Source organism: Passer domesticus, chromosome 3, assembly GCF_036417665.1.
Source record: "Passer domesticus isolate bPasDom1 chromosome 3, bPasDom1.hap1, whole genome shotgun sequence".
Lineage (NCBI taxonomy): Eukaryota > Metazoa > Chordata > Aves > Passeriformes > Passeridae > Passer > Passer domesticus.
The window spans coordinates 74124095-74145651 of NC_087476.1; the positions used below are offsets into that span (position 1 = coordinate 74124095).

Here is a 21557-nt window from a genome sequence, read left to right on the forward strand (position 1 = left end):
TTTGATGAAAACAGGAAAAGTTCAACTCCCAGCATGTCCACACTACATGCACCCATCTTCACTTTCTAATATGGCTCCTTTCCTGTATAGTCAAAGGAAAAAGATTAGCTCCCCCAAGAAAGATTCAGCACACACAGGTTAAGTTCTGCTCCCAGACTCTTCTGGAGTTTTTAATGTCTTTGACAGCAGAGCCTTAACTAGGCACTAAAAGTTGGAGTAAAGTCACAGTTGGGAAATACAACAATAGAGACATAGAGAAACCCACTAGTCAGCATAATACAGACAGAAAGGGCAAAAGGATTCATCACTTTAAGCTCCAATCACTTTTCATTCATTCCATGTTCTTCTGGTGCATGCAGAGTGCAATCAAGCTTGCAGAATTTCTATGGAAATTGTATTTAACCTCAAGACCAAAGAGCAGGCAAACCCCAGTTACAAATGTTAATACTTCTGAAAATATTGCAGTGCTTATTGCTTCATTGAAAGAAAGGAGACTCCTACAGCTTCTACAGTGAAGAAAACTACTTGACAATTTCTCTGGGCTCCTACTTTTCTATGAGCAATTAAATTGCTAGAAAGTACAAATCAATAAATCAATAAAATCACTAGGTAGAATAAAAGCACACTTGTACAATCCTCCAGTACATTCTTATACTTTTATCAAAGCTTGCTAGGAATAGTATTAAATCCACACAAACAAACTACTGGTCTGCTTATGTGACTAAGTCCCACAGGACAAAATTATCTCCACTGATGGTGGTGCATTTTATTTAATTGGCATGGGATGCATTTCATATCTGACTGCTAACTCCCCTTGGAAAAATAGAGATTAGACCATGACAGGAATTATTACAGAGAAGCAAAGAAAAACATCGCATTTCCTCAGAAACATAGAAAACACTAATGCTTTTCTAAACATTTCAATAGAGCAACATATTTCTTTTCCCAAATGTTATTTACTCAAGGAGCAGGACTTCTTTATGTGACATCTCAATAATGCACATGCTCCCTTCTGGAATCTGTTTTCATGCTGGGTGCTCAGAGAGAGATGTCCAGTTTAATTCCACTGGATACCATCACCTCTCTGATGCCACTAGAACTGCTTATCCTAATTTTATTTTTTTTCTAGCTAATGTTGATACTACTAGCGTAAGGCCCAAAGAAAGGCCACAAAAATGGAGAAAGGCCTAGAGAGGAAGCCACATAAGCAGAAGCTGAGGTGACTTGTCTGTTCAGCGTGGAGGAGAGGAGACTGAGGGGAGACCTCATTGCAGTCACAATTTCGTTGTGAGGGGAAGCAGGGAGGCAGGAATCAACCTCTTCTCCCTGGTGACCTGAGGGAGCAGCCAGAAGTTGTGTCAGGGGAGGTTTACACTGGATATTAGGAAAAGGTTCTTCACCCAGAGGGTGGCTAGGTACTAGAATGGGATTCTTGGGGCTGTCCTGTGCAGGGCCAGGAGTTGGACTCAATGTTATCTTGTAGGCCCCTCCTCACTCAAGACATTCTATGATAAACGACACAGCCATTACCAAAATGAAGCATCTGAAACAGATTCCCTCTTGTTAATGGATGAAATTTTATGAACATATGATTTTTAACATCTAAGTACCCAAGGTAAATTTTTTATATATAACAAGAAAGCGCTGTACGTTTGCTTTGTATGCCACACTTACATAATGTCAAGAATAATTCTCATGAGCACTAAAACAAATCTTTGTAATGCTTAGCATGTAAAAGAAGGCCTTTAAGTATAGCTGTAGCTTTAAATACCCTAGCTTTCTCTACACTGTCAAGTTGTGTAAATAAGGATCAAACCTGGCATACACCAATGCTGGAGAGGGACATCTTAAAACTGAATGGTGAGAAGCTTTGCTACTTAGCTTCTAGTTTGAAGAAACTTGATTTTCAAGACCTACCAGTTCAAATGCCAACATAACAATTCCAGTTTTAACACATCCAGTTATGAAAACAGAACTTTAAGGAATATTAAGATGGGTATTTGTATTAAAATATCACTTAAAATCTTATTCTAATTTTTTGTAACTCCAATGCATAAAGGAAAAGCTAACACCCTACAGCTGCTTAACTATTTACAACTGGTACATAAATTTCTATTATAATCTGTAAATTTTATAATTCAATGAGACTGAATAGAAAGCGATTTGTGACTAGATTATCCTTTCTTTTTCTACAGCTGACAAGATGCCATAGATCCAGCAACAACAATATATGCAGCAATCTCCAGGCATTCTGAATGGAAGGCACTTAGCACAGGAGTATAACTCAAAGTAATTGTACACTTATTTCTGGAAGTATTTTGACATTTGAAGTCAACTGCAGTGTAAGAGACTAAGCTAACAGAAACAGAACTGTTCTTTTGCATATGGTAAGGACTCATTGTTAAGAAGCAATCTGGTGCCTGTAATGCAATTTTGTGACAGCTCTACACAGCATTAACACCAGATACTGTTTGGATTGTAGGAGCAAGCCGTGTACTCACTCATGCGTCAGCAATGGCACATCACTCTTCCCTTCTCTGGTTGTGACAACATCACGCTTGATGCCAAACAGTTTTCCACAACTGTCTTTGGCCAGAAGATCAAAAATTTCATTATTATACACTTCTACAACAGAAACCTCAACCCAGCAACTTCCTGGTGGCTTTTCTGAAATAAGCCTGGCAAATAAAAAAAAGAGAAAAAAATTTGAAGCAAAAGTCCAAAAAGTTGAAGTCAAACCCCAAATTAACAATCTGCAAATAGAGATCTATTCTTTAATTGTAATATAATTACAATCTGATAAAAGCATTTACTAAGTATCTGCAGCCATGGAATTGCCTTATCCATATGCTAATGTTACCTTGAAGACTCAGAATATACAGTTTATTTATACTTGAGGAAGTAAATAGAATTTAATTTTCCAAACAGCTGTGCCAGCTTGTTTTTTCCACTAGCCTCCCACCTCAGGATTTTTTAAATACCATTTCTCTGCTGGCAGTTATTTGCACTCAGAGTTCAGAATATAAAATCTGGCAGAGTGAAAGCAATGAACAGAGATGGGAAACTATATCTGGAAGAAGTTATCTGTTCACTGATAAAAGCCTGAGAAAATCCATAAATTAAGGGCTTCTCTATTCAGGAGAGTATTTACAGTTAGACAGTTATTCTCATCCAAAATTGGTTCTTTGATTTAGCTTATACCCTTCTCCAAAACAAACAGGCTTAGCTGGAAAAACTTCTAATGGCTCTTCTACTATAACATAGCAGCATATCAGTTCAATTCTGTATTAGGTTCAACTGAAAAAAATCTAAGACCCCTTAAAACAAGTACAGATTGTAGTTAAAAATGCTATTATCCTTCTTCCTTGGGACTGGGTTCTAATCTGAATTCTCTTCATCTATTCCAGTTGTAAATTTTCACAGAACCGTTCAGAACTTAATTATCTTCTGGACTCCCACAACTATGGTTGAAACATTTTCAGAAGTTTAATTAGAGTCTGAAAGCCAGATGGACAGATAATACACAGTAAAACTGCATAATCTTATTGTCTTAGAAAATTAGATAAAGCAGGAGAGAGACTAGAAATCTATATGAAACTTCAAATATCAAATGATGGTCAGAGAAGTTACAAATATTAACCATTTTGAAGCTGAAATCTGTAATGATAAATACACTACAAACATTATTTCATCCTTTCTATACAGTTTAAAGTGACTGTCACTGACAGAAAGCCTTTACTTAGTTTTTACCTGAACACTTCTTGCGTAGCTCGAGGAATAATTCCAAGTTCTGATTCCTCTTCTATGGCGAATGCTAAGTTCTCCTCTAACTGTGGTCCCAGCATTGTGTATGTCTTCCCACTTCCAGTTTGCCCATAAGCCATGATACACACATTGTACCTGAAAAATACAAGTGCTGTAATTTATTTTGCCATTACCAAATGTCTCTATTAGGTGGCAAGTCAAACTTCAAACAATATGGGAATACAAACTTAAACAAGAAAATAAAAGCACTGCTCCTGATTTCTTTCTACAGATCTCAAAGTCTGACAGTAATTACTGTTCATAGCATCACCTAAACAGGTTTTATTTTTTAAGCAGAGTTAAAGGGATGCTTTTAAGTAGAAGTTTAAAGGATCCCTAGCTTGGAATGACTGATGCTGTTAGACCTCCTTGCCTACCCAACTTTCAGCTTTTGCACTACAGAGCTGCTTTTTAATCAGATCCTGAACCACTGCAGTTTACAGTACAGCATTTTAAAGTAAACTATTTCTGGGCTTGATTTGTGTTACAGTGATGCGTTGCAAACCATTGCACTTGCATCCTAACAGCTGGGAACTTTTCATCTCTCATAGCCTTTTTCAGGCAGGCTCATCAGACAGCCCTAAGAATAGAAGGCACAAATTTTAAACCAAGAGCAGCAGTTGAGAATGATCATGCACACAATGACTGCTCTGGAACAAAGGTGGCAGGAACTGCTCTGATAAGGACAAGTAGAAAATGAAAATGTACAGTATCAGTGCAAAGGAAGAGGCATGTGTGAAACATCATCTTTTGAAGCAGACAAGTAAATATGTCTAATGACCAGAACTCTGAAAATGCCTCTTGGCTGCACATAAAATAATACAAAAAGAATTGTTCACAGCTGTGAGCACTGTTGTGGATGTCTGTGCCACAGGGATCTGAACTGAAATGTATGAATCCTATCTAGAAAGTGTGTTACTAACACAATGAGATCAAAGTCAACATCTTAAGCAAAATAAGTGGGTGGATACAGATGCATCCAACCACAGTACTGCTTTACATGGAGGACCAACACTGTGCTGTGCAGCTTTGCCCCTCCTAGACTGTGTCTGTTCTGCTACTCCTGCCAGCAACTCGATGTTGACCACAGTACTGTCCCAGCCAAGCCTTGGAAGACGTGCATTTATGCTGACAGGACTGCTCTCTCCCTGGAATATCTCATTTGTTCAGAGATACAACATTAGCAGAACCTACACAAGAAGTGCTTCACAGCTTGCAAAAACTTCTGCTATACTAGAGTTGCAAGAACGGGCTTGCTCGTTTTCTGCCAGGGAATAAAATTTCACTGCCTAAGCTACCTCCTCTGTGGGCAGACCTGAAACAGCTGCTTTTGATTATCTGATGCTTTTCCTCACATCAAAAATATAGTTTCAAGCACATGCCAGCATATTTCAATGACCACCTCTCATCTAATTGTTTTAAATGTATGGTTTCAAGTCATGAAATACTTACATGCATATTAAACATGCCTAGAAGCAATTATTTCAGGAGGATTATTTTGAAAGCTTTCACTTGTTAGAAAAAAGTGTGAGCTGATAAGCCACATGGAAAATACCTGGGTACCGTTTCTGGGAATGTGAAGTCAAAGTTGCAGTCAATGAATCTATAGTAGGTCCCTTCAGATTTTAGCATGCACTGCAGAGTATAAAATAGTCTAGTCATAGATTTGATGAAGTAAAGGAGTTGATATAACTGTAATTGAAAACAATGAGTACTACAGCAAAATTAAATGTGATAGCAATCAGGGCTGTAAACCTGAAGTGAGGGATTTCTTGAAGTATTCACTGCTGACATAACTCAGTAGAAAAGCTTACACTAATTTTGTTGTTTTTAGCTAGACTTTTTAGCTCTAGATCCAGCACAAAGCTTCCAAAAGAGAAGCCTGAAGATTTTTCACTATTATTCACTTATGTGCCCTGATATTTTTCCTTCTCCACTTTATTATTATATATAACTGTTATATTCTTGTTTAGCTAGAATATTGTCAAGCTAAAATACCAATAGTTTTGTAGCACTTCTCTCCTGAAAAGAGTGTGGGTGTTCACTCTAGCAAAGTTACCCTAGGAGAGAAAACTGTTAACGGAAATGAAAGGAGGAGAAATTAATTCTTTAAAATAAATAATTTGGATTCTTCAATGCTGTAAAGAAAAGTTATCTTACTCCCCTGTTGGCCCTGTATGGCTCACAGTGAACTTTGAAGCCTGCTATACTTTGTCTGGTTTACATATGGAACAATTTTTTCTTCCTGTATATTTGTACTGAAAAATCAAACAATCCATTAAGAAAGAAAAACAGAAAAAATAAGGAAAATGAGAAAACACTCCCTTCTACTCAAGCTAAAAGTTGTTACAGACCACTTTGGAACCCAGACTAAAACAATCAGGAGCTGAAAAGAGGTTCAAGGTTCAGACTAAGTATGTCTGTTTCCCATTTACAGTGGGAAGGCTGCTGTGCTCATATGCACAGACTTGCCTTTCCTGAGAATCTGCTTCTGTTTAAACAGCACTTCTGGGAGAACAAGACAGGTCTTTTGTTTTCAATAACAGACCTTTTCCTAACTGAATGCAAAAATCTTAGCTTTTAGGACAGGACTCTCCTCACGTAAAAATTAGGAAGTGGGAAGTACAGCAGATCAAGGTACAGATCAGATATGTCACTTAAGGGACCTGTTCAACCAAGGCAAAATTATGATCATTGCAAAAGGAAAAGTAGGGAGAGAAAGCAGTATTTTTAAGACTTCTTTAAACTCCTGCAACATAGTCGTCCCTAGGTTGGTCAGCTAAAGAAACTGAGGTTACTCATCGCTGGTAAACAAGAATAATGGAATCTATGACTTCCCTCAGCCACGGAGCCCTTGGGGGCCTCTCTGTGGCATATGGAATTCCCAATATTCACAGTATCTTTAGATATCTCTTCTAGAATGTTTTTAACAAAAGGACCCTTGGAAACTCCAGTGTGCAGGCTGCTGGGAACAAGGATTCCCATTGTTCAACTATGCCACTGTGAATGGAAAGGGACTGTCTTTTCCCCTCCAGGGAGCAAAAGGTCCATGACAGCTCTACCATATAATTAAGTGGTATTGGAACAGGGATGAAAAAGGAGCAGGAAAAAGGTTCTGTATAAAACTCAGCTTAAGCCTCAAGGATTATAACTATATGTACATCAAAGCCTCTTTTCAAGAGTAGCTTAAGTTGGCTCAGTAGTTATGAAAAATCACACTTTATGAGCTTCAGTAGCTAGAAGTAATTCCATGTATTTGTTAGTGCTTGGTACTGATCAGTTTTGTATTATAACCAAAATTCTGTTTTACCCCAGTGCCTGAAGGAGCAGTAGAATGACTGAGAATGCTCAGTTCTGGTTCAACTAGGAATCGATCGCACCACCTCTGCTGGACCTAAAACCAGAACAGAGAGTGGGCCTGGCAGGCCTTTCACATTGCACACAATGTTCACAGTGAACACACTGTTGGAAAAGATGTATCATACAATGCCTGCAACTGGAAAAGTTATAAAGCATAACCTAAAGAACACAAAGAAAAAAGACAACATCTTCCGTTAGAAGCATTGGTTAAACAGAAGCAGATCAGAAGAAAAAACTGGGATTTTTTTATTTTTACAAATTTGTCTGCTTTGCTAAATTTTATAAACCATATTTTCACTGTTTATACAGAGAAACAGCATTCGCTTGGTGCTGAGTAGAAAGAAAACAGGAAAATGGAACTGCAAAGACATAAAACTTGACCAGATCACCATTATTAAGTATTTTTTTTTAATTGACAGATTTCAGTAGATTATTGTGCTTTAGCTTTCTTAGTGCAACCTTTTTAACTTACCCATCCAGGAGAGATGTTAGCAAAGGGGACACATCTGCAAATACTGCATCTTGAGACTCCAGTTCATTGTAAACTCTGAGGAACAAAGTGTAATGATTAACCAAAGAAAAATATAAATGTTGTCACAAGAACACAGACCATACAAAAGGTAAGCCAGTGACATATAATCTGGGACCTGCTGACATTTCTGTGACACAAAACTGAAAATTTGAACTCCAAAGTCCTCACTCACATTTTGGGAGCAGCTGATGTGTTTTGGGGAGAACAATACATAGGTGTATCCTTGTGGACTGAGCTCATCCTAGACCTCCTGCCTGCGCCTCTGGCCCACAGAGTCTTTCTTTTAGGCTGTACTGGATCAGTGTAACTTTTTCACACCTACTAGAATGTGAAATATCCCTGCTGCCTGGGATTCGTATATATCACTTTATGGAAGACAGTGGTTAGGTTGTAATAACCTTTAGATGTGGGTAAAGTTTGAGGGGGAAAAAAAGAGGTACAGAGACTGCAAACTTGCTGAGGACTTGTCTCAGAAGACTCAGTGGCACAGCAGTAATCAGAATGCTTCTGAAGGTCATATTTAAGGATGTACTATCTTTGTGGGCAGTATCAGCCTAAGGTATTTCCATCCCTAGATGAAATACCAACTCTGAAATCAATACTTCTCACTCAAAAGAAGACTTTTTTTTACATAATGATGTGGAATGAAGACCTGTTTAAACAGAATGGAAGACAATTAAATTGCATGAGTTATTCTATCCCTTAGAAAGGAACAATAACATTTCAATACTTGGGGAAATACAATGATGTCTGAAACAAGTGACAAAATTTTTGAATGCAAGAAGAAAAAAAAGCCAAACCAACAGTTATCTTCAAAGAAATCTTTCCTCCAACCCTTTCAGGTTTGTACAACATAAAATCAAAATCTGAAAATAGGAAATCATCAGAGAGGAAATTCTGATCATAAAACATGGATATCCTAACTCATTCATTTCTCCTGTAGCACACCAAAAATGTATCCTCACCAAGATTACAGCCTGCAGCACCTATTGTTTATACAAGATGAACAGAATCTAAAACATGAATGTCTTTACCCACAGTTAAATATTTGAGGTATGAATGTTTACCTTTTGAAAAAGTTTCTTTTTCTGCTATCTTTTTGTGGTGATTTTTTTTTTGTCTAGCTCTGTTTTCCAATAGGTGATATATGCTCTTTATAGCTCACAGAAAATGGCTAATTAGAAACAGGAATTTTGGTAGCAGCCAATGTTACAAAGTGTAGTCACTTCTCTGTGTATACAGTACACCAGTACACTTCACTTAACAGTATCCCACAGATTGTACGGGACACTACAGGGTTAACCAAATAAACACAAAGTATTGCTCTTCAGCGTTTACTTAAGCCTCTTTGTATATCTGACCATGATCTGTCTGGTACAGTCTATAGACTGCACAAATAGATTTTTTGTATTTATGATCTCCATAAATAAGATTATACAGAAGGATCACTGATAAACAGATACAGAATTGGAGCCAATGCACTGAACTCAGCATTTTTCCTGACAACAGTGAGAAGAAGGAGCAAGAAACAATACGGTGGCCAGCGACACAATAATTCATCTCTGTGCATCATCCTAATCCTTAAAAGCTGTATACTGGCCTCAAAACTGAAATATGAGTTGAATCTCTGTTTTGAAAAAATATTATTAGAATTAGCATTCAGTTTCTTTCTGCATCTTGCTAAATTCTTGTCCCGGAGCAACATCCTGTGGCAACGTGTTCCACAGACTAATTGTAAGCTGCATGAAAACGTACTCTCTTTAATCAGGAAAGGAGCACTTGTCTGGCTTGATAGACAAATACTGCTTGTATTGCCATTGCACTGATATGCCATCACAGTGCACTGAGAAACCAACAAATACGCAGGGATGTGGCACAGCTCAGACCAGAAGGACACAGGCGCTGAATACTCTGTCCCTGCTTTGCATGCACATGAGCATATGCTTCAGTAAACTGCACATCCAATCTGCAAGGTCAATATAAAACAGCATAAGCACTTCCAAACACTTTTCTCTGCTTCATCTATCTGCAATTGATGAAATATTCATTAGCACGCAATTCTCCATCTTAACCAACTAGATCTCTAACTCAGTATGTGTTGAAATTTTTTTTCTTTGCAAATCAAAACATCTCAGAGCTACTATGTAAATTAAAAAAAAAAAGAAAAAGAAAGAGAAAATGCTAAGAAAGTCATTTTAATGATTAAAACATTCACTGCTGATGGCTTTTGTTGCCTAAGAAAGCAAACATATTGCTACTGGCCACAACACAGGCTAGAATCAATCAGTCTTAGCAGTTCATTTGCACAGCAAAGTAGAATCACAGAATCAATTAGCTTGGAAAAGACCTCCAAGGCCATCAAGTCCAACCTTTGATTGAATGCCACCTTGCCAACTAACCCATAACAGTAGGTGTCACATCCAGTTGTTTCTTGAACACTTCCAGGGATGGTGATTCCACCACCTCCCTGGACAGCCTGTTCCAGAGCTGAAGCACCCTTTCTGTGCAGAAAATCTTGACGTTCAACCTGAGCACAGGCTGGACACACACCTAAGCCCTAGTTCAGCTTGAGGCCATTTCTTCCAAGCACATCTACAGCTGGGGTCAGTACAGCTATGGCAGGACCAGGCTTCGGTAGCTGACCTCAGGAAAGGCATGTGATTCCACGTTACAGTAACAACTCAAATATTCAGTCGACTTCCTAAACGGTTTTTACTGCCACTATTGGTTGCTGCGGTTCAAATGCTATCCATACTGAAATAAAGTGGTTTAAAGTAGTCTCGAACTAGTTTATGCTACACTGTAACCACAATCTTGGCTGAAGCATGGACACCCACTTCATTAGCTATCTGAAACCATGCAAGATGGTGCAAATCCAAAGAATCCCTTTCTAAAGCCCCATGTATTTTTACTCAAATGATAGATTTGTCCCTGTGCACTGATTAATGTGAATTTCACATTGAAAATTCTGAGCTTCCTTTTTATTTTGCTAACTGATTTGCCAATAAAATTATAAAAGCATAACATGTTGAAAGCTGGAATTTTCTTCCTGAGCTGAAATCAAATATTTTGACATTTATTAGTTCCATAAAACATTGCTAAAAAAATAAACATTTTAGAGTTCATAAGAAACATATGCTTTTCTGTTTATAAAAAAAATAGCTGTACTGGGACACTAAAAAAACATTCCTGGAGAATTGCATTCTTTAGGGGATTTACATTTTTTTAACCCTTTTCCTGATTACCAGGAGCTACACCACATTTCCAGAATCACAGCACCTCTGGAGTAGTGTGTCAATACCATTAACTGTGCTTCTCTACAGAGTTGAATTCCAGCATTATTCTGTGTTTACTTCAACTGATATGGCTGGGTTAGGTAGCTGAAGAGTGAAAGGAACTACTTTGAGTAGCTCAGCAACATGTGAGGGGGCCATACACCCTAAGAGATCTCTTATGCCTTGAATCAAAGATGTCCTATAACCTGTGGGATCAGTAAAGCTTCCCCATGATCTGCATTTTCTCAGGATTTTTCAGGTGCTTGGTGGCTTGCACGACAGCAGTCCCCATTCTCCTGTGAGTAGAAAACTGCAGCTCTTTACAAGAACGCCTTGAGGAAAGGGTAAAAATCTAACAATGTTTAGCAAACCTACAGGAATTTCAGCTGAAAAGGCTCACACATTAAATTTAAACCAGGACAGATAATTCATGCTAGGTACATCTGACTTTAAATCAAGGAAGCATGAAATTGTCCTCCTGTATTCTGTTTCCAGAGGGTTTTGCATCATGGTTCAGGGTAGACAGCCTCCTGAGTCATTGCAATATACAGATTCAAAGTTTGCATTAAAAAAAAGCATTGGAGTAAAATTTTGTATTTTGTCATTTGCAGAGTTCTCATTGTATTATTTAACTCTTCATTCCTGTTTTCAGAGGTCCAAGTCAGCACTATTTCAACAGAATAGAAGACACTCCTCAGTCTGACTCCCAGCAGTTTTCTGTCTCACTGACAGAGACTGGCAGTGACTCCAGTGTCCCATTAAAACCCTTATCACAAATGGTGCATTCAAAATCCTATTCATCTGTGTGGATTTTCAAGCATTCAATATGGAAAGTAGTCCACTGTAGCCTTTCCCTTGGGAAGCACTGATTCCCATGCCACTGCTCTGCCTTCCTGCCTCTGGTCAGGCTGTTTGAACATCAACTCGTACAAGTGCACAGTCCAGTTTCTGCCAAATTCTATATCTAATGCTGAAACCTTGCAATCCACCTCAATTCATAGAACCATTGAATTGTATGGGTTTTAAGGAACCTTTAAAGGTCACCTAGTCCAATCCCCCTGCAATGAGCAGGGACATCAACTAGATCAAGTTGCTCAGAGTCCCATATTACCTGACCTCAGATGTTTCCAGGAATCTGACATCTAGCCCCTCTTTGGGAAACCTATTCCAGCGTTTCACCACATTCATTGTGAAAATATTTTTCCTTATATCTAGTCTCAATTTACCCTCTTTTAGTTTAAAACCATTACTCCTGTTCCTATTGCAATAGGCCCTTCAATGCAAAGTTTGGCCCCATTTTCTTATGAGCTCCCTCTAAGTACTGAAGGGCAAACAAGGCTTCCTTACCTTTAAGACATTCTGCTACATTGCAACATGTTGCAGGAATCAGGACAGCTACTCATGTTATGAAAAGAGTCAAGTCTCTATAAAGGTTTCAAACTCAGCTGTATTAGGAGGGTTAACTGAGAGTTATCTATTCCCTGAAATGCATTATTCTGTCCGGAGGAGAACATAATTACCACATTAAAAAACCCCAGGAATTTTCCTCCCACCTGCCCTACTCAAAAATTGCAACCAAAAAGAGCATTACCCTCTAGCTAATGTCTACTAAAAATATTTGTCTTCACTACACAAATCTTCCAGCAATTCAGATTTCCAGATTGCTACACAGTACTACCCACCTCTCAAACTGAAAAGTCTTGTTTACTGAGACATGACCAGGACGACTACACTTGACAAGGACAGTTTCCTAAGAGAAAAAAGTAGATTACCTATAGTTAATATCACAGGCACACACACAAAACCAAATATTCTTCAATCTTAATGTATCAGATAATGTTGTATTGTGTTTTTGTAGGATTTAGTTATGATAAATTATACCTGGATTTGTTCCACTTTCCCCGTTACTAATGGTTCTTCCCCTGTTGCTCCTCCCTCTTCCCCCTTGTAAATCTCACTGCCTACACCTGCTACTCCCTGAAAAAGTGTTCTGTCGTTCTCTCAACCCATCCCCAGTGTCCTGTCCATCACTCAGCAGCCCATCCCTTCTCTCTAGAAACTTCTACCAGGGGCGTCAAGTGACAGGTTTAGGCACCGGGGTCCCTCCCCTGAATTACCCCTAATGATTCTCCCAACTGTCTGTATTCCCAATCTCCACATCCCCATATACTCCCACTGGTGTATGGGCACGCCCCGCCCCTGTATCCTCCCCAGTTTATAAACTGTTGCACAGGGCACATCGTGTATTCTGTTGGCTGGATTTCTGTTGGCTGGACTCCCTGCATTGTGGATTTCCTCTGCTATATTCCCTCAATAAACCTGGACTGAACCCCCTCCTTCGTTTTACCTGTGCTGCTCAGTGTCTTGCCCGTGTAAGGCAAAAGTCTTAGCTGCCCTCCCAACCTCCCGAGCAATGGGAGAGTGTCTCCCGCCGTCCGCTGTGCCGGAGCAAGCTGGGTGACTCCAAGTGGACGCTTGGAGGGGCACAGTGACAAGGTGACAACTTTAAGGACCAAGAAGTCCAAGGCCCTTCTCGAGCAGTCACCAATTCATGAGGCTTTAGAGCATGTATAATGCAGTGAACTTGCAAAACCATAAGAAAGGCTCTCAAAAGCTGTTACAAACATGGTTAGTAATTTGTGGAAATAAAAGATGTATAAAATATATATGTATAAAATAAATGGCTGGTACACAGAGGGGGAGGGAGAGATTCTTCCCCAGGATGGCGAAACCTCGGCAGATGCCCATCTGATGAGATGAGAGGCATCACCACATTTACATGTGAAGAAAACCTCGGCTGCACAGGAGATGGGCATTCACAGAAACATGCACCCAGTGACGCCCAAGCAATGATGGCCTGGATGAGATACCTACCTGAGATGACCAGAGCCATCAACACCTTCCACCTGAATGCCAGATTCCGGGAATCGGGGAAGTGTATTCTTCCATTCCCGGAAGAAGGCTTTGTGCAGCCCGAGCCAAAGACAGAAACCAACTTGAATATGAAGAACTTGGAAAGAAACAAAGGGACTCTGCTGCGGGCAAAATAAACTGTATAAGAACCGCTGCCTCGGAGCAGCCAGTGTGGATGGGGAAGAATTGGTGCTAGCGAGACCAATCTCACATTCACCCGCATCACCTCCCGGGGGTGGTATGCTGTCCGACTGATTGGTGGCTGTCGGGACTATATTACGGTCACGAAATAAATTCTGTTTTTAATTTTTTTATTGAAATTGGTTATTTTTAATTTTTCATTTATAACAATTTGGTGACCCCGACGTGATCTGGTAAGGATTCCAGGGTCCCCTCTCGAGGTCCGGGCGGCGCCCCGCTGAATTCAGCGGCCAGACAAGATTGGGATAGCTCATCAGAACCAATCAGATAAAATGAACTTTTTGGTAGCCAAAAAAGTAAGCCACAATCAAAAGGTGGGAACAGGCCCAGAGCTCTCGAGGACGGAGATAGTTCTCTGTGGAAGACGGCTATTTTTACTCATAAAAACAACGTGCACGAAGAATCCACGCAGGAAAACGAACCATAAGTATTGCGTGGTTGAGTGGAGAGTGACCCAGTCTGTATGAGACATGATAAATATCATGAAGTGAGTGCGGACCCCAGGATCGCAGTTCCACTCTTCCGCGAGGAAAGTGGTCAGTCGCGGGGGAAGCGAGTGGAAAGCTCGTTTGGAACACACACACCAACCCAAAAAGCCCCGGGAAGTTGAAAGGGAGGGAAAAGGGGGTTGTTTGATCGATCGCTGGCTGGATCGGGAGGAACGATGGGACCTCGCTGGATCCAGGGAACAGGTAAGAGAGCTCACTAGTTTGTTGACTAAACATCTGCAGTTCGGTTCGCTACGTGATTAGTAGGTCAGCAAAAGCTTTTTTTCGGTATACCACTAAAAAGGAAAAAGGCAATTCTGCAATTAAATAGGCCTAAAGGAGGTAAGTAAGGAGTAAAACATGGGGTTGAAAAGGAATAAAATCGAGGAAAAAATCCTGATAAACCAGCGAGAAAGAGAAGGTTTGATCTCCCTGACATTCCAAGGTACAGTCCTCTGGGATGGATGTTAGAACACTGGGAAGACTGCCCTACTAGAAGGGTAAAATCTAAGAAAAAGGCAGTCTACTACTGTATGGAGAAGTGGGCTGATGTAGAAATCAGAAAAAGTATTTTTAGCCCATTTTCGGGTCGTTTAATAAGGAAATATATAGGGCATTAGGGGAGTTTGTGTTTGAGGAAGGATTTAATGAGGAGGAAATGGAATATGCTAGGATATGGGAGTACGCTAGTGTCGAGTTGTTCCCCGTTAGAGTGTGTAAACAGCCAGTGGGGTCGGTAAAGACTTGGGAACCTTTGGAGAATCTACCTCCCCCATACCCAAACCTCAGATGTACGGACCTCTCCCCAAACCCGAGAACCCCGGACAGTGCCCGGTAACACCGCAGGCACCGCCGCCCGAAGTCCCACAGGAGCCAGCACCAGCGAACCCCTCCCCATCGGAACGGACCCTGTCCTTTCTACCTCCTCCCACGCAACCCGAGGAGAACACTGCACGGACACATCCATCAACAGGAAAGGAATCCGCACCCGCCAGCTGCACAAGACATAAGACCCGGAAAGTACACGCAGACGACAGCAAAGACGAGGAGGGACAGCCGGGACTCTTTCTACTCAGAGAGGTCCCAGCTGCTCCAGGGGTCACTGGTTATGTAAACGTACCAATAAACTCAGGGCATGTGCGGGCATTCAAAAAGGAGATGGGGAAAATCATGGATGATCCTGTGGGGGTGGCAGAGCGACTAGATGAATTTTTGGGGAATAGCATTTATTTGTATGATGATATGTATGCTATTATGAGATCGTTGTTTAATGCTGAGGAGCGAGATATGATACCAGTGGCTGCAATAAAGGATTGGGAACACAGGAATCTGCAAGGGGGACCGGGAAGGTTAAGTGGCCCAACCAAAGGCCATCCTGGAATGCCCAAATAGAGGAAGATAGACAAAAGATGATAGAACTAAGGAATATGGTTATCCAAGGTATCTGAGGGGCGGTACCAAAGGGGCAGAATTTGGGGAAAGCCTTGGGGGAATGCCAGGGGAGGAACGAGACTCCTACCTTAGCTAGAAAGGCTAAGGAGAGGTCTCCAAATGTGTTCGGGTACTGACCCTGCCTCCCCGGTAGGAGCCATATTATTAAAAACACAATTTGTGGCAAAATCATGAGAGGATATACGGAGAAAGTTAGAAAAATTAGAGGACTGGCAGGAAAAGTCATTGCAAGAGTTGTTGTGGGAGACTCAAAAGGTATACAAGCGAAGGGAGGATGAGAAGCAAAAGGTTCAGGCTAAGGTCCTAGTAGCAGCAGTCCGAGAAGCCCAGAAACAAGAAAAAGATCCCACCATGAGAGGAGCAGCACGTACTCGGAAACCTTCGGGAAAACCCACGCATCCTCTGAAGAAACCTGCACCCCAGCAGAGGGAGGCACCAGAGTGCTACTACGGCAGACAGAAGGAACACTTCCAAAGAGAGTGCAAGAAAAGAATGAAAGACAAGAAGATGCTCCAGGAGGACTAGAGGTGTCAAGGGCTTTTTAATTTGATGTATGTAACACAGAGAGAACCCTTGATAAAACTTAGGATTGGACCTCAGAAATAAGAAACAATGTTTTTAGTAGACTCAGGTGCAGAGAGAACTACTGTAAAACGTTTACCTCAAGGGTGTTCAAAGAGTGAAGATTCCATTATGGTAATCACAGCAAAAGGGGAACCCTTTAAGGTACTGGTGATAAAAAATGTAGAGGTGGAATCTGAGAATAAAATGTGGTTAGGGAATATGCTGCTGGTAGAAGAGGCCGATTATAATTTGTTAGGGAGAGACTTAATGGTAGGTTTAGGCAGAAGCTTGATAGCGCAGGAATCACAGCTTGTGGTAAGTCTATATAAGCTGACCTCAGAAGATGAGGGAAAAAAATCAATCTCAAAGTATGGCACACAGGAGGGGAGGCAGGGAAATTGGAAATGGAACCTATCCGTACAGAAATTGAAAAGCCAGAGGATCCTATTAGGGTAAAACAGTACCCATTACCCCTTGAGGGTCGGTGAGGGTTGAAACCCATAATAAACTATCTAATTCGGAAGGGGACCTTGGAACCTTGTATGTTGAGGCATAACACTCCCATTCTGGTGGTCCGGAAGCCAGACGGGAGCTATCGCCTTGTACAAGATCTTAGGGCAGTAAACCAAAAGACTAAAACTTTGTTCCCCATGGTCCCCAACCCGTATACCCTATTGAATAATGTCTCACCAGAGGATATTTGGTACAGTGTGATTGATTTGAAAGATGCTTTCTGGACATGCCCTCTGGCAGAGAAAAGCCGAAATTATTTTGCTTTTCAATGGGAAGATCCGGAGACAAACCATAAACAGCAACTCCGGTGCACCTCCCTGCCCCAGGGATTTGTAGACTCACCTAACCTCGCCTGTTTGGTCAGGCCCTTGAACAACTTTTAAGTGAATTTGTCCCAATAAAAGGGACCAAGCTGCTGCAATATGTAGATGACCTACTGATTGCAGGACCTAATGAAGAAGGGGTAAGGATAACCACCTGTTATTTAACCCTGTTAAATTTTCTGGGAAATAGAGGTTTAAAGGTTTCAAAAACTAAACTCCAATTTACGGAACCAGAGGTAAAGTATCTAGGCTACTGGCTCGTAAAGGGGAAGAAAAAGCTAGATCCTGAGAGAATCGCAGGGATTATCTCCCTGCCCTCACCTCAATCAAAGTGGGAGGTGAGGCAGATTTTGGGACTTTTGGGCTTCTGTTGGCAATGGATTGAGGGATACAGTGAAAAAGTAAAATTTTTGTATGAAAAGTTAACTACAGAAAATCTTAAGTGGAATGAACAGGATGAGATGGGTTTTAGAAGACTAAAAGAATCTCTCATAGTAGCTCCGGTATTAAGTCTGCCAGATGTAGAAAGACCTTTCCAACTGTTTGTAGATGTAAGTAATCACACTGTGTATGGGGTGTTAACACAAAACTGGGCAGGATCAAGGAAACCGGTGGGTTATGCATCAAAGCTATTAGACCCTGTCAGCCTGCGATGGCCCACTTGCCTCCAGGCTATAGTGGCAACAGCGATGTTAGTAGAAGAAGCCAAGAAAGTAACTTTTGGGGCTCCTTTAGAGGTATAGTCCCCACATAGTGTCAGGAATATTTTACAACAGAAGGCAGAGAAGTGGCTCACAGACGCAAGGCTTCTGAAATACGAGGCTATTCTGATTCACTCTCATGATTTGGAATTGAAGACCACAACAGCCCAAAACCCGGCTCAGTTCTTATACGGGGAAGCCTCGGATGTACCCACCCACGATTGTGCTGAGATAGTCCAGTTGCAAACAAAAATCAGACCTGATTTGAAGGAGGAAGAATTGGAAACAGGGGAAAAATGGTTCGTGGATGGATCAGCCCGGATTGCAGAGGGAAAACGAAAAACTGGACACGCTATCGTAGATGGGGTAACCGGGGAGACGGTAGAATCAGGTCCCCTAAATGCAGGATGGTTGGCTCAGGCGTGTGAACTATACGCGGTGCTAAGAGCCCTGCTGAGGCTAAAAGGTAAGATCGGAACCATTTACACAGACTGAACAAATGCTTTTGGGGTAGTTCACACATTTGGAAAAATTGGGGAGGAAAGGGGGCTGATCAGCACTAAGGGGAAGGGACTAGTGCATGAAGAATTGATAAAACAAATACTGGCAGCTATAAGAGAACCCGAAGCCATCGCTATAGAACATGTGAAAGGGCATCAAACGGGAACTCAGTTTAAAACAAGGGGTAACAATCTGGCGGACCAGGAGGCTAAACATGCAGCACTCCTACCGGTAAGTACCCCAGAGATTTGTGAGGAGGAAATACGGGAATTTCCCCCCCACCTCTCTGAAAAAGAATTTGAGGAATATAAAAAGATAGGGGGAAAGTTAGATGGAAACAAGTGGAAATTACCCAATGGGAGAGAATTAGTATCTAAGGAATACACACAGAAAATTTTGAAAAGGTTACATGCACAGACCCATTGGGGAACCCAGGCATTAGTGGATCAGTTCTAAGATTCCTTGGGTGTAAAGGAATATATGAATTAGCCAAGCAAGAGGTACAGGGGTGCATGATATGTCAGAGAATCAATCAGAACCGAGCAAAACAAACAGCAATGGGAAGCCGACTGGTGGCATATCGACCCTTTAAAAGGGTCCAGATCGACTTCACTGATCTGCCAAAGGTAGGAAGGTACCGATGTCTACTAGTCATAGTAAACAAACTAAGATACTGGGTAGAGGCATTTCCTAGCTCCCGGGCAACCGCACATGTGGTATCGAAAATATTGTTAGAAGAGATTGTGCCTAGATACGGACTGGTAAAATATATCGACTCAGATCAAGGCACCCATTTTATCTCTAGGGTAATAAGGCAAATGGCAGAAGCCTTGGGGATCTGCTGGGAATATCACACCCCTTGGCACCCACAAAGCTGTGGTCAAGTCAAGCAGATGAACCAAACACTTAAAGCACAGTTAACAAAATTAATATTAGAAACCAAGATGTCCTGGATTAAATGCCTACCGCTAGCTCTACTAAATATCAGGACTCTGCCAAATTCAGAAACAGGGATATTACCTTTTGAGATGTTATATGGGATGCCCTATGAACACGGAATGCCAATAGGACACCCCAGAATTGAGGACGGGCAAATAAGACCTTATCTGGTAACTATTAACAGGAACCTACAAGAACTAAGAAAACAAGGAATTGTAATGCAGGGGACTCCTATGGGTTTTTCCATTCATCCCGTCTGACCCAGAGACCACGTCCTTATAAAAACCTGGAAGGACGTACCGTTATCCCCTCATTGGGAAGGACCTTTTCTTGTTATTTCGACCACAGATACAGCCGAAAAGGGTTGGATGCATGCATCAAGAGTCAAACGAGTGGAATCTCAAAAGAACACACCCAAGTGGGAGGCCATCTCTCCTCCTGGAAATCTGAAGCTAACTCTGTGCAGACCACGCTAATGACCAAGATTGACCGGATACAATGCCAAGAGCTGGATTGCCCTTGTCACCCATTTGTATCGTTTAGGTGTTATTATTGTAAAATAACGTGAGTGGCTCACTGTGAAAGGGGGGTGAGGCCCAGGGGTCTGTGGGAAGATTGTTTTAACCAGGAAGTGCGTGTGACTAACCTATTCTTGACACTCCTCACAGAACTACGAGTGATTGAAGCAGACTCTATACCGTGGTTTAGGCTTTTTCAGAACGGATTAGGGGGAAAACTTCAATATCGGGCCCAAATTTTGTCGATCAAGTGCCAGAAAGGGAAGAAAGTACCCTGCAGTGCCCAGCCAGTAAGACTCAACTGGTGGGGAGTTTTTAAGCGAAAGTACGCAGCTCGGGCCAGCTATGATCTCCAACATATTAATTCCTGCTGCCAAGAACATCGTTCTCCCCACCGCTGGTGGCAACCCAGTGGGCAAGAGTGGGGGCAGAGGAATGATAGTCAGAGTAACCCTCATGAGCCTGAGTCTAGTCATGTGCCTCAGGACTAGCGCATATGCCGAAACCCAAACCGATTTGAATTGGTGGGACCCCAGCCGGATTTGTAAAATTTGCACCGAGGATGGTCAGGGTGAAGCGGAGGCTTCACCTAACCTCACCTCTAGAGACTGCACTAAAGGCACAGCATGCAGGTACTGTTGATTAAATAGCACTCAATATGGAGCTTGTCTGAAAGAGGGGGAAAAAGCCTGCATCTCGCAAGAGGTAGCGTCCAGAATGGGTAAGTCAATCCATATAAGAAAAAGGCGTGGTATTGAACCTGTTAAGATTCCAATATGCGATAAGTGCAATCATACTGTATGGTCTGGGGGAAGGATGGACTCAATTTTGTGGGTTATTATCAGGTGAATAAGTTATGGTATAACAATGAACAGCTGGGAACATGTACAGTGGGGGGAAAAACATATTGGGTGGGGGAGAATCTAAAATACGAGAATAAGATTCCTTTGGGAAATGAACTGATCATCATAGGTTTACTCGAAGATCACGATGATCGAGCTTGCCTCCAATATGATAAAACCTTTTGTTTTTCCCGGAATAAAGAAGGGGTGGACCCTGAAAGTAAAATTCCAGAGGTCACCCATGAATTAAAAAGGCAGGAATCCGAAATGAGAAAACGCAGGATCGAGCAGGAAAGATTAAAAACTTTAAGTGAACACTATGAACAATTGGAAAAACAATATAGTGAGTTTGGTCTGCCAGCATCAGACAAAAACTTATTCGTAGACCTCATGCAGGAAATCTCTACAGAGTTAGGTATAACAAATTGCTGGATATGTGGGGGGTTAAAATTGGCCGAAAAGTGGCCTTGGAAAGGAGAAGGGTTAACCCCAGAACAGCTGTTAAAGTGGAATCATACCAAAATTTCCAGATTATTTCAATGACCCGAGGGAGGGATTTTGGGTCAGCGAGTAATTGGGACACTTTGTATAAGTAGGGAAGGAAGGGAATATACAGAAATCATAGGTTTCA

The 21557-nt window shown here is 41.4% G+C and overlaps 1 protein-coding gene and 1 long non-coding RNA gene across 13 annotated transcripts in view; one reads left to right on the plus strand and one right to left on the minus strand.

Moving 5' to 3' along the window:
- The window catches only part of LOC135296967 (uncharacterized), a 25097-nt gene extending 22458 nt beyond the window's left edge, over positions 1-2639 (plus strand). Inside the window, exon 2 of the long non-coding RNA XR_010358966.1 lies at positions 2196-2639. This is a non-coding gene — a long non-coding RNA (uncharacterized LOC135296967). The remainder of the gene's footprint in view (positions 1-2195) is intronic.
- The window catches only part of KIF25 (kinesin family member 25), a 51931-nt gene that overhangs the window by 9600 nt on the left and 20774 nt on the right, over positions 1-21557 (minus strand). For 11 of the 12 annotated variants that reach the window (XM_064413985.1, XM_064413973.1, XM_064413983.1 and 8 more), the window contains 4 exons: positions 12654-12721; positions 7637-7711; positions 3751-3900; positions 2502-2678 (listed from right to left, as the gene is read on the minus strand). In XM_064413985.1, the coding sequence (XP_064270055.1) occupies positions 2502-2678; positions 3751-3900; positions 7637-7711; positions 12654-12721 (470 nt within the window). The remainder of the gene's footprint in view (positions 1-2501; positions 2679-3750; positions 3901-7636; positions 7712-12653; positions 12722-21557) is intronic. The other variant, XM_064413974.1, reaches the window with a different exon arrangement.